Genomic DNA, 19,081 nt, shown 5'->3' on the forward strand with positions numbered 1-19,081 from the left:
ACACATTCAGTAGGGCTTCATATAATTATTTTATTAATCTAAAGTCTGCATTTTCCATGTAAAGCAAGATGATCGTTCTTTTGTTTCATGTTTGTCTGTTATTGGTCCAGTCATACACTCACTTAGGTAATTACTGTGAGATGGGCTTTTTTGTTGTTTACTATTTTCCAAATGAATTAATTGATTAATTGAAATGGACAACAGTACCAAGGAAATAAGTGTTGATTATTCTCCGTCTGTAATGTCTTCTAAGAGTATAGTGGTTTAAAGGTATTTTTGCCTTGATTTCATGCAGACATCAAAAACTCATATTCTTCTTTAAAATTTATAGATAGTAGGGTCAGAAGAGATCATCTTGAGTCATCCAGTTTCCTGGATGTTGACCTTCATTATCACCACTCATGTCCTACCGAGTAGCCGTAGGGACAGGACAGGATTGTTTTATTACGGCTGTAGTAAGAGGTGACAAGTCCTGGATCAAATTTACTCTGAGAGTCACGGTCTGATGCTTCTTCCTTGTTTCATGGGGGAAGTCCAATTTGCATGAGCTGGAACCTAAGGAGCCAGTGACAGTGGTGATCGCCTGTATAGCCCATACAGAAGAGAGAGGGCAGTCCTAAATCCCCTTACTCTTCTGTGTGGATAGGAAGAGGGCTTATGATTGAGCTCTGAGAAAACTGTCCCAATGCCCAATTTCTCCAGCTTTACAAAAAACATACCAAATGATAGTCTAAAAGGTTTTTTTGTTTGTTTGTTTGTTTTTTTGTTTTTTTAATTTTAGGCCTTTTGTCCCTGTACTACCTTTTTGTGAATAATCTCTTTTTTCACATCTTATTTCCTTTAGTGTGTTTATATGTAGCAATCATGTCCCCCTTGAGTTTTTAAATATTGTATACATTGATTTCTTTTCTCGTATGTTATCTTCTAATCTTTGTACATGTACATAATAATAGCTAGCTCTTATATTTGTTTTTTTCTGTATTTTCTCTAGCTTTTCAATATCCTTCATAAACTTTGAGGACCAGAATAACACCCAGTATTTTAGATATTGATAATTTGTAACAGAGCTACCAATAGCATTATCACCTTATTATAGCATTATACAAGATATCTGTCTGTTTAGCTCATATGAATAAAAAATAATGTTGGATTTATTTTTTCAAGGACAAATCCTTGCAATTTCTTACTTATTGCACCCATAAGTATTTCTGTTTTCCTGATATCTATATGATTTCTCTTCCAATTAGTATCTGTTTGCATCTTTATTCCAAGAAGGTGACATTATGTTTGTAAGTGTTAAATCTTATTTAATCCCATGTATCCATTGTGCTAATCTCTCCAGATCACTTTAGCACTTTGCTCTGTCCTCCTGTGTGTTTGCTGGGCCTCTGCTTTTGGTGTGGATCAAGTGTGTTCTGTATTGATTTTAAGCCTTCCTCTAATTCCTTAATGCGAATAGTGAACATTATGGTTTCTAATACGGACTCCTATAGTACCTTACCTGATACAGTTGCCTCTAACATGCATACAGTCACACAGTTTTGAATCCATACTCTGTTATGTACTGTATCTAAGTGTTATGTGGGATTTTTTTAAAAGCTGTAAGCAATTCAATGCAAGCACTGCATTTTCTTGTGTTTGTATAGTGCCTAGTACAATGATGTCCCGATCCTGATTAGGACCTTCAGGGACAACTATAATACAAATATATTTAAAAATTAAAAACGTTATTTAGATTGCAAAGTCAAGCACATGAAAGTTAGGAATTGCTAGAATTAAGGCTGCTTATACAATTTAATTCAGCCCCCTAGTGCATATCCATTATGATACAGCCTTTAATTACACGATCACATATTATTTTCTCCACAGAACTCCTCCATCATTCAGAACCTCTGTGTGGCCACAGTGCTTGCCATGCTTTCTTTATCACTAAATGCAATTAAAAAAACTGTCACACCTGATATGTTGAGCGCTATACTCTTTGCATTACCTGTCAATCTACATATAGCTACCTCTTATATAATAATACCTCTTATATAATACAGTTGTTGCCATTAAAAATTAACATTTGTCAATAAACAGTGTTTCTGACATCTTGAAGCTTTCTGCCATACGTAAAATAGCAAGTTTCAGGTATTCTTTGGTCAAATTACAAAAAATAATAAGTGGTGGTATTCATACAATCCCCACCCACAGCACTACCTTTAAATAGTTCCCACTGGTGTCACCTGTGTGTCTTCCTAGCCATCCCCTTGTCATTCCATCTTTCTGTTGCCACGATCACCAGCACTAATGGAAAAGGAGGAAGAAGAGGAGGAGGCCAAGGGAGGAGAAAGAGCATCCAGCATTCTCCCCTTTTACCTGGAAGAGGTAGAATGGCCCATGATGGGCGGTGAAGGGAGCTATGGAGAAGCAGCAGCTCCCCTGGCAGTGGGTCACATCTCTTCTCTAGCAGGCTGCCCATAGCTCCCCCTGTTGTCCCATGTGCTGCTGTTGCTACCTGAGACAGGCTTTGATGCCCCAGTCTCTCTATTATTAGATAAGAATCTTAATTACACTAGCTGTTGGGGAGGGAAATACAAAGCTGGGTATCCTCTGCATACCTGTGCAGACCCCACACTGGGCCCAAAGGGGTGCAGCACTGGGCCCAGGTAATCTCACCCCTCCAGACGTGCCGGGTATGCTCCATCTGGAGAGGAAGCTTAAAAGGAGACCACTCAGTTCAGAAGGGGAAGCTGGGGAGGAAGACAGACATATCCTGAGTGCTCCTGGGGAAGTGTCTTGGACTTGGAGCCCTGGGAAGGGACAGATAATAGGAAGTGACTCAGGGAAGGTTGCAAGGGCACTTCAGAGTGCCATGCCTTGGATCAGTGTCTGGTGGCATCAGAGGGCCCAGGCTCCCATACCAACTGGCCCAGCTGCAGGAGGGGCATAAGCCTCGTTTCAATCCCACTCCCACTCTGATAACAAAAGGGGCAAAGACATTGCAAACCTGAGGTGAAGCTAAACCCATCCTCGGGTGGGGAACTGGACTGAAAGGCATTCCTACTGGGAGGCGATATAAGTGTGTGATTCTCTAAAGGCTCTATTACAATACCAAAGACACCGCAACCCTCACTTCTTCACTAGACTATCTAATGCAAGCTTGGCAAAAAAATCAGCACTCAGTACTGAGACCAAACATGGGATGGTTCAGCTTGAAAGGAATATTTATAATAAAATTATGATTAGTTGAAAAAAGTGTTTGTATAGAAACTCTGTCTCAAACTCAGCTAAATCATTGCTTAACATTACAATATACTGCATAATATGAAAAGTTGATTAAAAAAATCCATTATTTTAAAGGCCGTTTCATGAATTATTATTCTATTGGCTAAGAACTTCATGAGACTGTCACTTCAGAATGATGAATTGTATAGAGAATTCCTTTTAATAAATACCATTTTACTGAGTTTGCAATAAAGAAAATACATGAGTTTCACAAAAGGACAATATGTAAAAATACCCACTATCTAATGCATGTTTCCACAAACGGTGCCTCATACCCCAAAATTAATACTTCTTGTGGTGCCTGACATTTCTGGACTCCTGGGTCCTAGAGTGTTCAGGGCCACTCCACCTGTATTTCCCCTCGGTGATCCAGCAAGGGCACCCAATTCAGCTTCCAGATCTCCAGCCATTGCCTTTCTGGTTGGAGACCCACATCTCACTCCCTTCAAACCAGGGTGTGTCCAGGTTGCCTTCACTGTGTATTTCCCAACAAAGGCAGTCTGCCTAAACAGACCTGCTTGCTTTCCGTTCAGAGACTGATAATAGAGTGATTCCTACAGATATAAGTTACCACTTGGAGTTTTCTAGGCAAGCCTACTTTATTCTTAAGGTAAAAAGCACTACAGAGAAAACATTAAAAAAAAAAATTTTTAACGTACACGCATCCTAATAAGCTTACCAGAGTTCTTCCCAACTTTCACATGGGCTCTGGCCAGAACATGTGTTCAGCACCCCACCTTAGGGGCTTCCTTGTGGTTATAAGTTCATCAGAACTTCAGCTCAGAACAAGCACACTCAAATGATAAGTTTAGTCCACCCTTTTATACAGATCAAAGCTCTTTGATCTGGAGTTCCCAGAAGCAGATAATTAATGTGCAATGGGTCTCTCTCTCCCCAGGAGGAGGCTTCAAAGGGTTGATAAAAAGAGGAATTATATTAGCATATACCCTCTCCTCCTAGAGAAACCCCCTTAATCTTAAAAATTCACATTCACATCACTCTGAAGATACAGTCCTTTCCGGAGAGTGCATTAATCTTGAGTTCTTACTAAAGAGGTTCCATACAATCCCACAATAGTTCATAAATATTTGCATTTGTAATCCAGTGAACTCCAAAGATGCTAAACTTAATTCAGTAAAGTTTAACTTGATTCAATAAGGTTTGTTCAGGATATTGTCAGTCTGTCACAAGGAGTTACTGGGATTTTTGTCTCAGATATGTCATCATCTTTAGACAAAAGGTAAAGTTCTTATTTGGTATAGCTCTGTGTAAGCTCAAAACTTGTCTCTTTCACCAACAGAAGTTGGTCCAATAAAAGATATTGGCTTGGCCACCTTGTCTCTCTAATAACCTGGGATCAACAAGGCTATAGCATCACTGCAAACAGAAAGCTAGTTGTCATCCATCTCAGAATGTGCACTTCGTTGAATGGGACTTTGGGATAGTAAGACTGAGTCCACAGAGGAAGCCAAAATTGAAGGGAGAATGGAAACCACCTCATTTGGAATACTGTAATAAACTAAAAAACTGCCTGTTGTATAGAAACTCTTTGACATCCATACATGGTGAAAAGTATCAGGGGGTAGCCGTGTTAGTCTGTATCCACAAAAACAACAAGGAGTCTGGTGGCATTTTAAAGACTAACAGATTTATTTGGGCATAAGCTTTTGTGGGTAAAAAACCTCACTTCTTCAGATGCATCTGTGTTGCTATAGCCTTGTTGTTGACGCATCTGAAGAAGTGAGGTTTTTTACCCATGAAAGCTTATGCCCAAATAAATCTGTTAGTCTTTAAAGTGCTACCACATTCCTTGTTATACACGGTGAAGGTAATGTAGTAAATAAGAGCAGATTCTATCCCCTAAAAGAAAAATATAGTTGTCCTTTAATCTCTTGTCATTAAATAATATAGGCTTTTTGACCTACACTGTTAACTTTCAAATTTAGAATCTAGCCTACAGCTCAGAATTATGTGCCTGGGCTAATGATTACATTAATCCACATAGTCATGTTGTACTTCTTCTCAAAATCCACATAAAATCTTACCTTAAAAACAATTGTGTGTAAGAAGCAAAAAGCCTGAATACTACCAATAATATTAACAGCTGAGAGCTTAGGGTTTAAGAACTAAGAATACATTTTTTACTTTGATTCTCTGCCCAGAGCAGTGGGTTCTCTGTATTACTGCCTTTAGGGGGAGATTATAATGAAATGTCTTTTTAAAAATAATGTATGTAACTTGTAATATGAATTGGTAAGGTGTTCAACATATGTGGCGAATATGCTATATGAGGATAAAAGTGTTAAGTTGTCAGTACACCTCTACCCCATGTAACGTGACCCGATATAACACGAATTCTGATATAACACGGTAAAGCAGTGCTCCGGGGGGGGGGGGAAGCTGCGCGCACTGACGGATCAAAGCAAGTTCGATATAACGTGATTTCACCTATAACGCGGTAAGATTTTTTGGCTCCCGAGGACAGCGTTATATTGGGGTAGAGGTGTATTAGAAGAAAGGTACACTCAGTCTTTGTACATTTGTAATGCTGTACGTATAACAGAAACTTCTCTACTAAATAACTTCATGGTAATTCACTGTGAATATTTTTAGTGTCTTGTAGCCTTCAGTATTACTTTATTTTTTACATTTTTTGTTTGACATCTTTCTGTTTAAGACTGAATTTTCCTAATATCACACTTTGCTCTTTTCCCAATATTACTTGAAGGCCTAGGACCTTACAGGTAATGGACCTGACCAGATTGTATTTCTGGAACCTGAGCATCTAGTGATCTGGATGAGAGCTATCCCAAGTTACAGGATGGATTGATTTAAACCAAAGTGACTTAAATCAGCAAGCAGGAAATCTAGAGCAATATGTGGTTCATCCTCCTTCCTAGAAAGTGAGAGGAGTTTTTCTGCAATAACCTCAGGCTGTGCTAATTTGAGGTGGCAGAGAATGAGTTTGTTTATTGATAGGCAATGAGGCTGTAATGTGAAAATGGCAATGGTGCAGTACAACGCACGTTTAATGTCTTTCCACATACTACCTGAAAGGTAGGCTTATGCCTCTGCTGATCCATGTCCATTGCCTTTTGTATATTTTAACTTTCTTCTGTTGTTTATTAGCTTTATTCTTTATCAACATGTTTTTCTTTGTTCCTGTATTAACACTTTAAAAAGGAGTTGACTCACTTTTAAAATGTCTGTGATTTAATTGTAAGAACATTATAAAAGTCTGAGGAAAGCTTTTTAAAAAAAGAGTCCAACAAGGGAATAGAACTACAACCGTAGCTTTAAATGGAACTCTAGTGCTATACAGCCAAAGTGCATATCATTTCAACAGGCAGAAATAAGAGTGATAAGTTTTTGCTGGCAGTACATTTTATCCCAAGTTATATTTACATGTTTTGTAGCAGTAATCTTTGAAATATCAGATGAGTTCTGTCTATATCTAAAAACCCCACAAGTGTTAAAAAGGAATTGAAAGATAGCATGGCAGGTAGAAAGGCATGCTCAGCATGGGTGTGTTTGCATTAAAAAATTTTTTACTCTTATTGTAGACAGAGTCCACAACAATTGGAACGACTCTGAGCACATTTTCATGCCACGGTACCAAAAATACCTGAGCCCTGTCTACACAAGCATTTACACCATTCCTAATACCAATGCAGCAGTATTATTGCTGGAATAGTAATACCATTTTTTCTAGTGTAGAAGAGGCTGATGAAGATAAGTGCTGGAAATGAAGAGAATGTATGATGTAGAGTGGAAAATGTTTTAGAATTATTGATCAGATGAAGAGAAACTAACATTTTTGTTTGCAGGTGTTAAGTATAGCTAGGGCCCTTCGTTTTCAATTGTTGTTTTATTTAATTTTTCCTCGGAATTTATCAGTGTTTATTATATCCCTAATCCCAAATAAAACTTTTCATTTGAATAAACAGTTTACTATTGTAGACTTACACTTAGAAATATTTACATTTAATAATTGGGCAACACCATTTTTATTGCATACAGTCAACTTCATCCTTTTCTCCTGTTTTGTTTCTTGTGTTCTGAAACGTATTCTGATATAGATTTTCATTTTCTTCCCATTTTAGTGTGTCAAATCTTTATACCATTATCTGCTAACAGCTTGAAATGTGTATGTGGTGGGTGTGAGATTTGTCAGCACTCAGATGCGCACGCACTTCAGAGCTTGCGTGCCTGTTTGTTTGTGTGTATTTTCTAGACTAATACATTGCCTTACTTCAACAGGCAGCTTTGCATATACACGCAGACTAATGTATTATCATAATACATATATTTCATGCAATGTATTGTATTTTCCTAATAAAACAAGTTATTTTTAATATATTTGAATGATACAAAAGTAGGGTAAAAATCAGAAAAAAATGAATAATACTTTTTGTAAAACCCGGGACTTTTTTGGTAAAAATCTTTTAAAACTGAAAACGAAGGGGCTTAAGTATAGTCAAACACATTACTTGAATCTTCTCAGGTTTATTCGCCTTTCCGTTTGTCTATGAAAAGCGAACCGTTCTATACCCAGATATTTCTAGTAAGCTTTTGTGAAATGGAAACCCTCCTAAACAAATTCCTTTTTGATAAAGTAATTTTTAAAAAAAAGTTGTTATACATCATATTACATGTTTGTGTGTTTTGTTTCATTATTTCAGATAAACGGAAATCCTCTTCTGGGATAATAAGAAGTGGAAAAGGTTTTCAGAATAAAAGTCAGTTTAGGACAATTGCACCAAAGATGGTACCTAAAGCGATAACATCAGGGGTAGTGTCGTGTCTTCCACCTGTTCTTCCTGAACAAACTAATCCTATTTCGTCTGCAAGCTCTAAACCACTTATAATGCCAACACAAAACTATACTCTAATGCAAGTTGCTGGTCGTGAGGGAACTTTTTCTCTTGTAGCTTTACCACATATCACCCCTGCACTGGCAGCACAACAAATTCAACAATCAAATGTGCCCCCTCCTGAAAACCTCAAACTACCTATTCCTAGGTATCAATCTGTAAAAAATAAATTGTTGATTGACAAAAAAACAATTCAAACCTCTTCTTCAAGTGCACATAACAAGATTCCCAGCAAGGTACAAATTTCATCACAGACACCAGCAATGACTACTTCAACTGGAGATCTTCCTGAAGCTCATTCTACTACAGATTCATCTGAACAAGTTATTTTAATTGATCATGGTTCTACTGAAATTACAGTTGCTACTTTACTCAGTGAAAACAACTGTGTAGAATCTGGATCTCCTTTACTAAACAAAACCGAAACTGCTGAAGATAGTATTTCGGGACCATCTGTCATTAAAGAATGTTTGTCCAAGCCAATGAATCCAAGTAATCCTGTGAAAATAAATCTACATTCCATGAAATCAACTATCGAAGCCACAAAAGGCTCAGTCATAACATCTGAGAAACTTGAAGAAAAACTGGTGAATTCTACAAATTCTGTCACGGTCCTGTCACCGGCAATATTTGGCAATGAAGTTCAATTGACTCAGTCCACACCAAAAGGAAAACTTCCTATTTTGCCATATTCAAGAATGAAAAATGCAATGTTCTGTAAATCTAAACAAAATTCTAACACTGTGGCTACATCTTCTCCTGGGCGAAGACCTGAATGTGAAAAAATACCACCTTTGGTAAAAACCTTTAATGTTTCTACCAGAGTTTATGATAAACTACTAGCAATATCTTTTGCACAAATCTCCAAACAAGCCCCCCGTGAAAATACCTTCAGTCCAGCCACTAAACTGGATGTTGATAATCTAAAGAAATTGAATGGTGTCGTCTCTAAGAGAAGAGGCAGAAAACTAAGAACCCCAGATGATATATTGGCATTTCAGACCAAAAGAAGAAAGTGCATCATTAATAAATTTAGAGAGGGTAAAGAGAGAGTAAAAGTTGATCCCCATGAATCAAAAGACAGTAGGGCTGAGTCAGTTAAAAAATACCGTAGTATCAGACCAAAACCTGTAGTTATGCAGGCTTTAGCTCCACCGACTTCTGCGGCTATAATAGAGACTCAGACTCCTGACTGCATAGAACAAGACATTTTCTTAAATGATACACTTCCAAATAAATATTTAAGCTATAAGCAGAGTGATGTCACTTCTGTTAAACAAAGTGATCTGTGTAGAAATTTATTTTCTGCTGTACCTAAGCCATGGCATAAGTGCCATGTCTGTAACCACAACTTTCAATTTAAACACCATCTTCAGGACCACATGAACACACACACAAATAGACGGCCTTATAGCTGTCGAATTTGCCAGAAAGCATATGTTCATTCAGGAAGCCTAAGCACTCACATGAAGCTTCATCACAATGAAGGTAGACTCAAGAAACGTCTATGTTGTGAGTTTTGTGCCAAAGTATTTGGCCATGCAAGAGTATACTTTGGCCATCTGAAGGAAGTACACAGGGTTGTTATCAGCACCGAGCACTCCATAGGTGAACAGCAACTGCAAGATGCTTTAAAGAATAGAGACATAAATATAAAAGGAGCAGAAGAAACAATAGAGAGGTGAGTGCATATACAAGTTAAATGGCAATAAGAAAATGATTTCATTATTTCAGTGTCATTTATGGACCTCTATTTACTATAAAAGTTTTTTATTTTTATTAACTTTTTCTTCCAAGGTGAGATTCAGAGCTGCTTGCAAATTTTGTTAGACCTCTCTAGTCAGTCATCTAGTCCATCCCTTTCGTCCTATAGTCCATCAGGATTTATTAATCCTAAATTATCATTGACTGATTGGTGTCTAGTTTAGTCCTGAATATTTCCTGTTTAAAATAATACCACAACCGATAGTGGAGCTGCGATTTTTTTTCATTCCCTGACTTCTTACAGTTAAAAAGTATTTCCTAATATTTAGTCCTGCTTTTTAGCCTTGTTCTCATCTGTATTCTTTCCAATTTGTATTTTTAAAAAGAATGGTACACCTCTACCCTGATATAACGCGGTCCTCGGGAGACAAAAAATCTCACCACGTTATAGGTGAGACCGCGTTGTATGAAACTTGCTTTGGCCCCCCGGTTCCTTGTTCCCTGGCTGCACCCTCCAGAGACCCCTGTCCCTAATCATCGCTCCTCAGCTACAGGGGGAGGGATCCCTGTACAGGGAGCTGCTCCTCCATCTGCCCAACCCCCGGGCATCCAGACCCCCTCATACTCAGACCCTCCTGCCGAGCCTCCTCCCCTCCCCCCGCACTCAGAACCCCTTTCTCCCCCGATGAGCCCCATTCCCCCTGCACCTGGACCGCCCTGGCGAACCAACCGCATCCCCACCCCACTGAGCCCCAACCAGCTGAACCTGGATCCCCAGCCCACTGAACCCCACTCCCCTGGCATCTGGACCCTCCAGACCCAGACCCTCCTGCTGAGCTCTATCCCCCCCCCCACACCAACACTCCCCTGTCTCCCCTCCCTCCCCCCCCCCCCCCCCCGCTGAGCCCCAGCCACCTTCATCTGGATCCACTTGCAGAGTCCCATTACTGTTGCACCCAGAACCCACAACAAGCTCCTGTGCATCCAGATTGCACCTGGATTCCCACTGAGCCACCTGCACCCAGATTGCCCCACACAGAACCCTCTTAACCCACACCTGGTTCCTCCCACAGTAAGCTCCCCCACATTTGGATCCTGCCTTGCTGAGCCTGCCTGCCCATACAGAGGGGCAGGCCGGGACCTTGCACTGTGTCAGAGTTCGGTGCAGCCTGACTGCTGAGTCAGTGTCGCCAGGGAGGGGTGGACTGCACAGTGATCTCCCACTTCTGTGCAGCCAGTGGCCTGTGCTCACCAATGCCATGCTGGAGCCTCCACATTTATTTGAGAAATAAAATTTGCAGAATTTTAAAATATTGTGTGCAGAATTTTAAATTTTTTGGTGCAGTAAAAATGTCTGGTTTTAATAAAGTAAATATAATGTTCCATAAATTCCTCCTCCTTTTCCACTTCTTAAAATTTAGAAGATTAGAAATTTCCATTCTAATTCCAAACATGTCTAGTATTGAAATAGCATACATATTCCTTTTTTTTCTTCCTGTTTTAGGGGAAATAAATGCAATTTTGAAGATTTATTTCAGAGTCAAACAGAAGTCAAATTACAGATCAAATGTGCCAGATGCCAGTTTACTGCACAGTCTTTTGCTGAGATGAAGTTTCATTTGTTGTGTTTTCATGGCGAGGAGCTCCCAGGAAGAATAAAAGAAGGAATTCTACAGGGAGGCAAGGGAGCTCAGGAAGAACTGATCAAACATGCAGCTCATTTCTGGAAGCAGCGCAAAGAGAGACGAAATCCAATCAAACATGGCACTTGTGAGGAGGAGTTCTATGCTTTTCCAAAACTGAAAAGGCAAATATATCTTCATCAAAATAATTTTGATACTTTAACTAAAAGTGAGGTTATTCCATCAGGTAACAGTGAACCAGGAAAGGAGTTGCAAAATTTTGGTTGTGCCACAGAAAATAAAAAAATTCAAATTTGGTGTAAAGCTGATTATAACTGCATTTTATGCAAGCAGGTATTTGGAAGAAAAGAGGGGCTTTTCAGTCATTGGCAGAATCATCATAATTGTGAAGACCCCTCTGTTCTTTGGACTATTTTTAATTCATTCTCCAAACAGGGAGTTATTGAACTTTCTAATAACATTGAAAAATGAAGCAGTGGCAAAATTCAGCTAGAAAAGTATTCCGTTTCCAAGGTTACTGATTTATTTGTGTCTGATTTGCAATGTAACAAAAATTTACAATTAATTCACTCATTCTCTTTGGTGATCAGTTGCAGTGGTTTTACATGTAGTTTAGGTTTGTTTGCTGAATACAAAACTCTTAATTCTCACCGTAGGCCTTTTCAGATATATATACATACACACAAGCCTGTTATATAATGCCATACTTAATATTGATGCACAAGGACCTTCACAGAAACAAGTATGCAGAAATGTTAGAGGTTGAAATTAAGAAGAAAAAGGGAGGAACGGATATTATATTCTGTTGTACTCAGAGACATTAATGTTGCCCTTTGTAAAGTAATGGCGTACAAATGTTCTTCTTGTACAGAATGACAAACCAGATTGAAAATATAACTTTCAGTCTTAACAGTGCCTCCAGATTTTATGGGAAATGTATATATGCATGCAGTTTTCTGGGTGCATGTTAAGATTTAATGTCCATGCTTTTTTATGCTTATAGATATGGAGCACAGTTGTACACTGGGACAATAGAAAACCACAAGAAAAAGTATTAATGAACTCCAAGGAGTATGGATTTCTTTAGAAGTCTTCAGAACTTAAGCTTTCTTAAAAAAAAAAAAAAAAAAAAAAAAAAAAAGTTGATATTCTTCACACTGCTGGCTCTTTGATTCCTTCTGCACTAACAATCAAGGTTATAAGCCTTGTTTAATGTCTGTTGGGACCAAATGGGGTTCCCATATTGTTTGGCCAGCCAATGTAGACACTGCCTAAAAGTTGTGTTTATGCTACTATGAGCTAAAACCTTGTTTACACCTAGACTCTTTTGGAGACACTAATGTAGATGGCTTAGGTACTATGTTGTCTAACAGTGCTCAAAGGAGGTAAGATGACAATGATAAAAATGCTGGTGCTCCTTTTACCCTATTGCTTCTTCCATTTCTACCATCTGTCGAGCTGTACCTGTGGTAGTGCAGTCATGGAAGAATTATGCATAGAAAGTCTGAGGTAGGCACATACTACTTTGCTAAAACTCTGAAAAGTCCAAGACTTTAGCCTGGTTATGGGAACATAGGAAGATAGGGTCTAAAAAGTGTTGGATTCTCATAGTGAGATCCTGGAAGATATTACATGATTTTTCTGTGTTTTCTGTAACATCATTAAAAGTTTGATAAGCCGATAACTTTTGAATGACATTCCTTATCCTATAACGCTGTTTGGTGTTCAAGTATGAGACTGGAGCCAAATAAAATAGAAAACAAAAAGGAAAAATCTCACAGAAACGGCATTGTTTGAGGAGGGGGAAAAGTCCCTGTAGAATTTGACAACTTCCCCCCAAATTCCCATTGATTCAAATGCTTGGTGGTTTCATTACTTTAACTTTTATCAGAAAAATACTATTTTCATATGCCAAACTAGTTCTGAAATACTTTATTTTATGTTCTGGTGGGTGGTTTTGATGACTTGTAAATCTCTACTGCCTGTAGATATAAAAACTCTTCATACTCTGATGCTAACGTGTATCCATATTGTACTTTCACATGTACTCTTACTGAATAGATGAAGTAAACATGTGCAGAACATGTAGAAAGGAATACTTTTAAAGTTGAGTGTTTCTTTTCAAACAAGGAGTATATTTCATTTAGTACAGTGTATTTACACTAAGAAGTATTCTTTCCTGAATTAGTATGTTTTCATTGAGAAGGACACTTCTGAATTAGCCTTTGCTAATTTTCAAATTCAAGCTTTTTAGACTGGTGTCTTTGAGACTAAATTCTAGAATATAAGAATAATTCCTCCGCTAGTTATATAGTTAAAACACATCAAAGGAAATTGTGTAACACTCACTTTTTGTTTTCATTAAATAATAATTTAAAGATGTTACAACCGTCATGTTTAAAAGGACATGGGTTTTAATTTTTTTGTCCTCCCTTTGTTTTAAGATCTAGCCAAAACCTTGCAAATAAAAAAATCTTCCTTTCTGTTCTGCTCATGTTTTTTTATTGCAAATATTAATTCCGCCCTCCCCAAAAAAAATCCCCTTTCCTTCCAATGTATTTTTAAAGGAGCTTAAATAGATACAGCTTTATTCTCTTCCTTCTGTTCAGGAGTAGCATTAGTGATGTCAGAGCAGTTCTTGGAAAAACCCTAAGAAAATATTTGACAAAATGCTGCTGCAACAGAGCCAGCAAGATGGAAGGGCAAGCACACACATTTACCCTTTTTTTTTTTTTTTTGGTTCACCAAACAACAAATACTAATTTTCATTCTCTCTCTCTATATATATATATAAAAGCATCTGTGGTGATTTTTCTTTTAAAATAAGAATTAGAATTCTTCACAAGCCATGAGATCCTCACTTCCTCTTCATTCAGCCCCTTGACAATGGGTAAAAGAGCCAGAGAGGCATAAAAGATCCTCATATTTCATCAGTTTAAAGGCAGATGAGACCATGGTTCTAAGCTACTTCTCAGTGTCATCTTGAGTGCTTATAATCAGTCACTAAAACAAAAAGGTTGAGACATATTTTATAAATTTCAGGTTTTTATGATTATAATAGCCTGTGCAAGGAAATACAAAGTTTTGGGTATTTGAAAATAGTTCAGTATTAATTACAGATATATACTTTGCTTTACATGTGCTTTTGCTTGGAATTTGTACTCAATATGATAATATTCGGAAGCAACATGTGGAAGCCTATTTACAGCACCATTAAATAAAACAAATTTACTGCTAAACAAAGTGGTTGTCATGAGTACAGTTTTCTGTTTACCTCAAAGTTGGACAAGTTAACATCTGTTTTTGCACATAAAAGATTTTTAAAATTATTGAAATGAATGTCATTGTTTTTGTAGCTGTAGTTTTTGGTACTCTGTTTGTTTTCTTCCTTTCTAAAACTGTTTCGGCTTCACTGTTCAACTTTAAAGCTGTTCCTCATATGGAAAGGTTGTTCCTTCATCAGCATGCCATAAATAAGCAAAGCTGGATGAGTTCCATTGCCTTCTCTGGCTTGCAGAATCTTGCCCTTCTCCAGCCCCACCGCTACAGTTTCCTATGGCCTGCTTGACATGATTGCTGGCAATAATTGCTAAACTTCATTTATTTATTAGAATTTAGATCTCTGCCTTTTAGCTCCATCAGAGCTACTGTCGTGCCTTGTTAGATACTTATTTTATCTACCATTCGCTGCACTTTTTGGAAAAAGTGTCATAAGAAGGATGAACAGGAATTTAGGAGAGCAGATTTAAGTTTTAACTTTATGCAGATGGTGCTGATGTTTGAAAATCACCAGCTTATCTAGGCCCAACCATGTAGTTTATTATATTTCTACAATACATCCACCTATATATCCATTTGTTTTGGAAGGACATTTATAACTATAAATTCAACTAATGTTGAGTTTACCATTATCAATCTGTACAACTTTGGTTTGTGTTTATCAAACATAAAGATTAAAATGTTATAACTTTAATAGGTTTACTTGTCAAATTCCTTATAGCTCTGAAGTATGAAAATGTCTGTGCACTGAATATGACACAAGAAAAATTGTGATCTCTTAAAGAAAAGTATATATGATGGCTTAAAAGGAGTGGCAAAGGTTGATTGTTCTCATTTTAATGCACAGTTTTACAGCTGATTCATCACAGTATGGGGGTTTCCCCTCTGTTTCTTAAACTGTTCTCATTTTTTCTTGATTAGTAATAATGAATGGGCCTGATCGTCCAAGCTGGTCTTCATGGGCAAACCCCACCATCCTACGCGCACACGCACACACATCTGCATAAAGACATGTAGTATTCAGTGAGACTCTACACAAGTATCTGCCTGCATGGAGCAACGTGCAGGATTGGGGCCTGAGCATGTGACTGCCTGTGTATGGCTGACTCTTCTGTTAGGTTCCAAAGTATAAATTGCAAGGTTTTGGGGGTTAAACTAAGAAAAATTTCAGAAATTTAAGTGAGCTGCTAATAGTTTGGTGTAATTTGTTTTCAAAAATTGCAGTAAGTACCAATAATATGCTTTTTTACCTCTGTGACAATTTTATTAGTTTAGACTTTAGTCTCTGAAAATTGATACGGTGTAGCACTGTTTACTTTAGCATGAAAGAGGCTGACTATGCACATTTACTTTTCTGGCCAACTTCTCCAGGTGGGTGTTGTCACTTCGCTTTTCCTAGAAATAATGGGTTGTGATTGTGATTTCTCTTACCTGGGGTAAATCCAGAGAAATTATCATGAAGTTACCTTGGAGATACTCCAGGTTTATACTGGGATGACAGAGATTAAAAGTTGCTTCAATTGCTATAAATTACTTGTTTCAGAGTAGCAGCCGTGTTACTCCTGTTCTTTTTGCGGGTACAGACTACTTGTGGCACCTTAGAGACTAACAAATTTATTAGAGCATAAGCTTTCATGGGCTACAGCCCACTTCATTGGATGCATGTAGTGGAAAATACAGTAGGAATGAATATATATATTTACACACACACACACACAACATGAAACAATGGGTGTAACTATACACGCTATAGTGTGATCAGTTAAGTTGAGCTTTTATCAGCAGGAGAGATGTGCCAGCAGTGCCCCTCTGCCATGTACATTGGCCAAACCGGACTGTCTCTACGTAAAAGAATAAATGGACACAAATCAGACGTCAAGAATCATAGCATTCAAAAACCAGTTGGAGAACACTTCTGTCTCCCTACCCATTCGATTTCAGACCTAAAAGCCACAATATTACAACAAAAAAACTTCAGAAACAGACTCCAACGAGAGACTGCTGAATTGGAATTAATTTGCAAATTGGACACCATTAAATTAGGCTTGAACAAAGACTGGGAGTGGATGGGCCATTACACAAAGTAAAACTAATTCCCCACGCTTATTTCCCCCCTCTGCCTCCCCACAGTTCCTCATATCTCCTTGTCAATTGCTGGAAATGGGCCATTTTCATTACTACTACTGTTGTCGGGAGCTACCAGTGTGATGCTCTGCTCTTGTTCGATGATAACAGTCAGCTGCGTGCGTGTTCCCTCTGTGTGCTGCCCCAGCTCTGCACAGATAGCTGACGCAGCAGACCCCGAGAGAACCCCCAATGGCCACAGACTCTAGTAAGGTACGAAGGAACCCGAGCCAGGTTTATTTTCAAACGAAGCACAGTAATAGTTTCCTATAGACTCTACAGGACATACTATGAATATGTGTCCCCTGGCAATGGACACAGCTCAGTCAGTGGCGGGACTTTCCACTGCCCCCTAGGCTGGCCAAAGATACGCACTCCGGGACCTACTTTTATACAGTTACAGGACAAATTACTCATCCCTGCTGACGTATTGAGGTACAGCCTCTTGGCTCATTGGGGTGCTGTCTCCCCTTTGATCATGTTGTTCCAGACATGCAGATCTATCCATCATGCTGTCCTGTCTTTAAGATGCACCTGCCTGTTCCTTGTTATGTCTATGGTGTGTCCTTGTATCGGGCTGTCCAGGTGCCATCTTGGCACAAGTTCCTCTTATTAGCACTTATATGTTAAGCACCTGCTTCTAACAACCTTCTTCTCCCCAACTTCTGTGAGCGGGGCCTGCCTCTGGCTCACAGCCCAGCTTTTGCTTAGCAGTGCCTGGAAGTACTTTGGTTCAGGCTTCAGGCCTCAGACTAGGCCTCTGACACAAGAATTTATATTTCAGGGCCTCATCTTACTACAACTACAAACAGGTGTTTTTTTCCCTCTCCTGCTGATAAAAGCTCAATTTAACTGATCACTCTCCTTATAGTGTGTATGGTAACACCCATTGTTTCATGTTCTGGGTGTGGGTGTGTGTATATATATCTATCTTCCTATTGTATTTTCCACTACATGCATCCGATGAAGTAGGCTGTAGCCCACGAAAGTTTATGCTCAAATAAATTTGTTAGTCTCTAAGGTGCCACAAGTACTCCTGTTCTTTTTATAAATTACTTGTCACAGTTTTAAAAATAAATAGTGAAAATAACACATTAATTTGTAGTAAATATTTCCAGGTCTACCCTACTTTGGACAAAATTCTACCGTGTGGGGCGTGTGAGTGATCTACCCTGTCATGACCAGGGCAGTGGAAATCAAACCAAATACTACTGGTTGGCATTTCACTCTGCAGTTTTGGCTGTGGATGGGGTTTCCAAATACACACTCCTCAGTCACATGATCATTGTTAGCTAATAGTTCCATATCTGGTGCTAGTAGCCCAACACAGAATACAGATCCCCCTTAGTTTTTCTCTTATGTGAGTGTTGATTAATATTTGTATTGTGGTAGCAGCCAATCCAGATTAGGGACTCATTGTGATAGTGCTAGAAAAACATATAGGAAGAGATGGTCATTGCTCCAAAGAGCTGAGTCAAAGGTGGAAAATTGCTGATAAGAGGAGGAGGAACCTGGAAATAAAGTAGTCAGAGTGAAGATTGGCATAAATTGTGCTAGTTCTATTGTACACAGGCCTGAGACTGTGGAGGTGGAGCTTCCCTGCACCTTCCAACTAAACCCTCCCACTTCACACAATCTAGCCTTTAATATTGGTACAGGTTTTTGAGAACTATATTTTTTACCCTTATTGAGGAAAACGCCTTTTAGTTCTTGCTGTCAAGGTAAAATTTTACTTTTATGTGTATCAAATTATTGGAATAGCTCCTTCAAAGACTCCTGGAGCTAAAATCGTGAGAAATAGTTGGAAACACGAGTTGAGGAGTCACAAATGAACTGTAGCTATGACAGAGGGAGGTACAGTAATTAGCTGGGATCCTGTAATCTTTGTGTGCCTTTAAAGCAGGCTGGACTGTACAAATCTAAATTTCTCTAGAGCTGAACCTAGATGTGAGGATACAATGCAGTAGTTCAGATCCATCCTGACAGAATTTTAAAACAGGGCCCATTGCCTGTTCTGTGGCCTACATGAAATATTTAGTTATTAAGTATCAAATGTCTGCCTCAGCAAAGTGGACATCGCGAATGGCTCCCTTGTTTGCAGTTTTAGTGTAGGCCTGAATAGGTATGTAAGCTACTTGCACTAGGGGGTGGGCCATGCTACGCTTCTTGGTAAAAATATCCAAAGTT

General features: G+C 38.6%; 1 protein-coding gene across 20 annotated transcripts in view; it reads left to right on the forward strand.

Annotated features, from left to right (window-relative positions):
• Positions 1–15,464, forward strand: part of ZNF438 (zinc finger protein 438) — a 169,588-nt gene extending 154,124 nt beyond the window's left edge. For 17 of the 20 annotated variants that reach the window (XM_042858478.2, XM_042858464.2, XM_065586805.1 and 14 more), the window contains 2 exons: positions 7,953–9,825; positions 11,353–15,464. In XM_042858478.2, the coding sequence (XP_042714412.2) occupies positions 7,953–9,825; positions 11,353–11,962 (2,483 nt within the window). In that variant the 3' untranslated portion in view covers positions 11,963–15,464. The other 3 variants (XM_065586816.1, XM_065586817.1, XM_065586818.1) reach the window with 2 other exon arrangements.
• The last annotated feature ends 3,617 nt before the right edge of the window (positions 15,465–19,081 follow it).

The sequence above is a fragment of the Chrysemys picta genome, chromosome 2 (assembly GCF_011386835.1).
Source record: "Chrysemys picta bellii isolate R12L10 chromosome 2, ASM1138683v2, whole genome shotgun sequence".
Taxonomy (NCBI): Eukaryota; Metazoa; Chordata; order Testudines; family Emydidae; genus Chrysemys; species Chrysemys picta.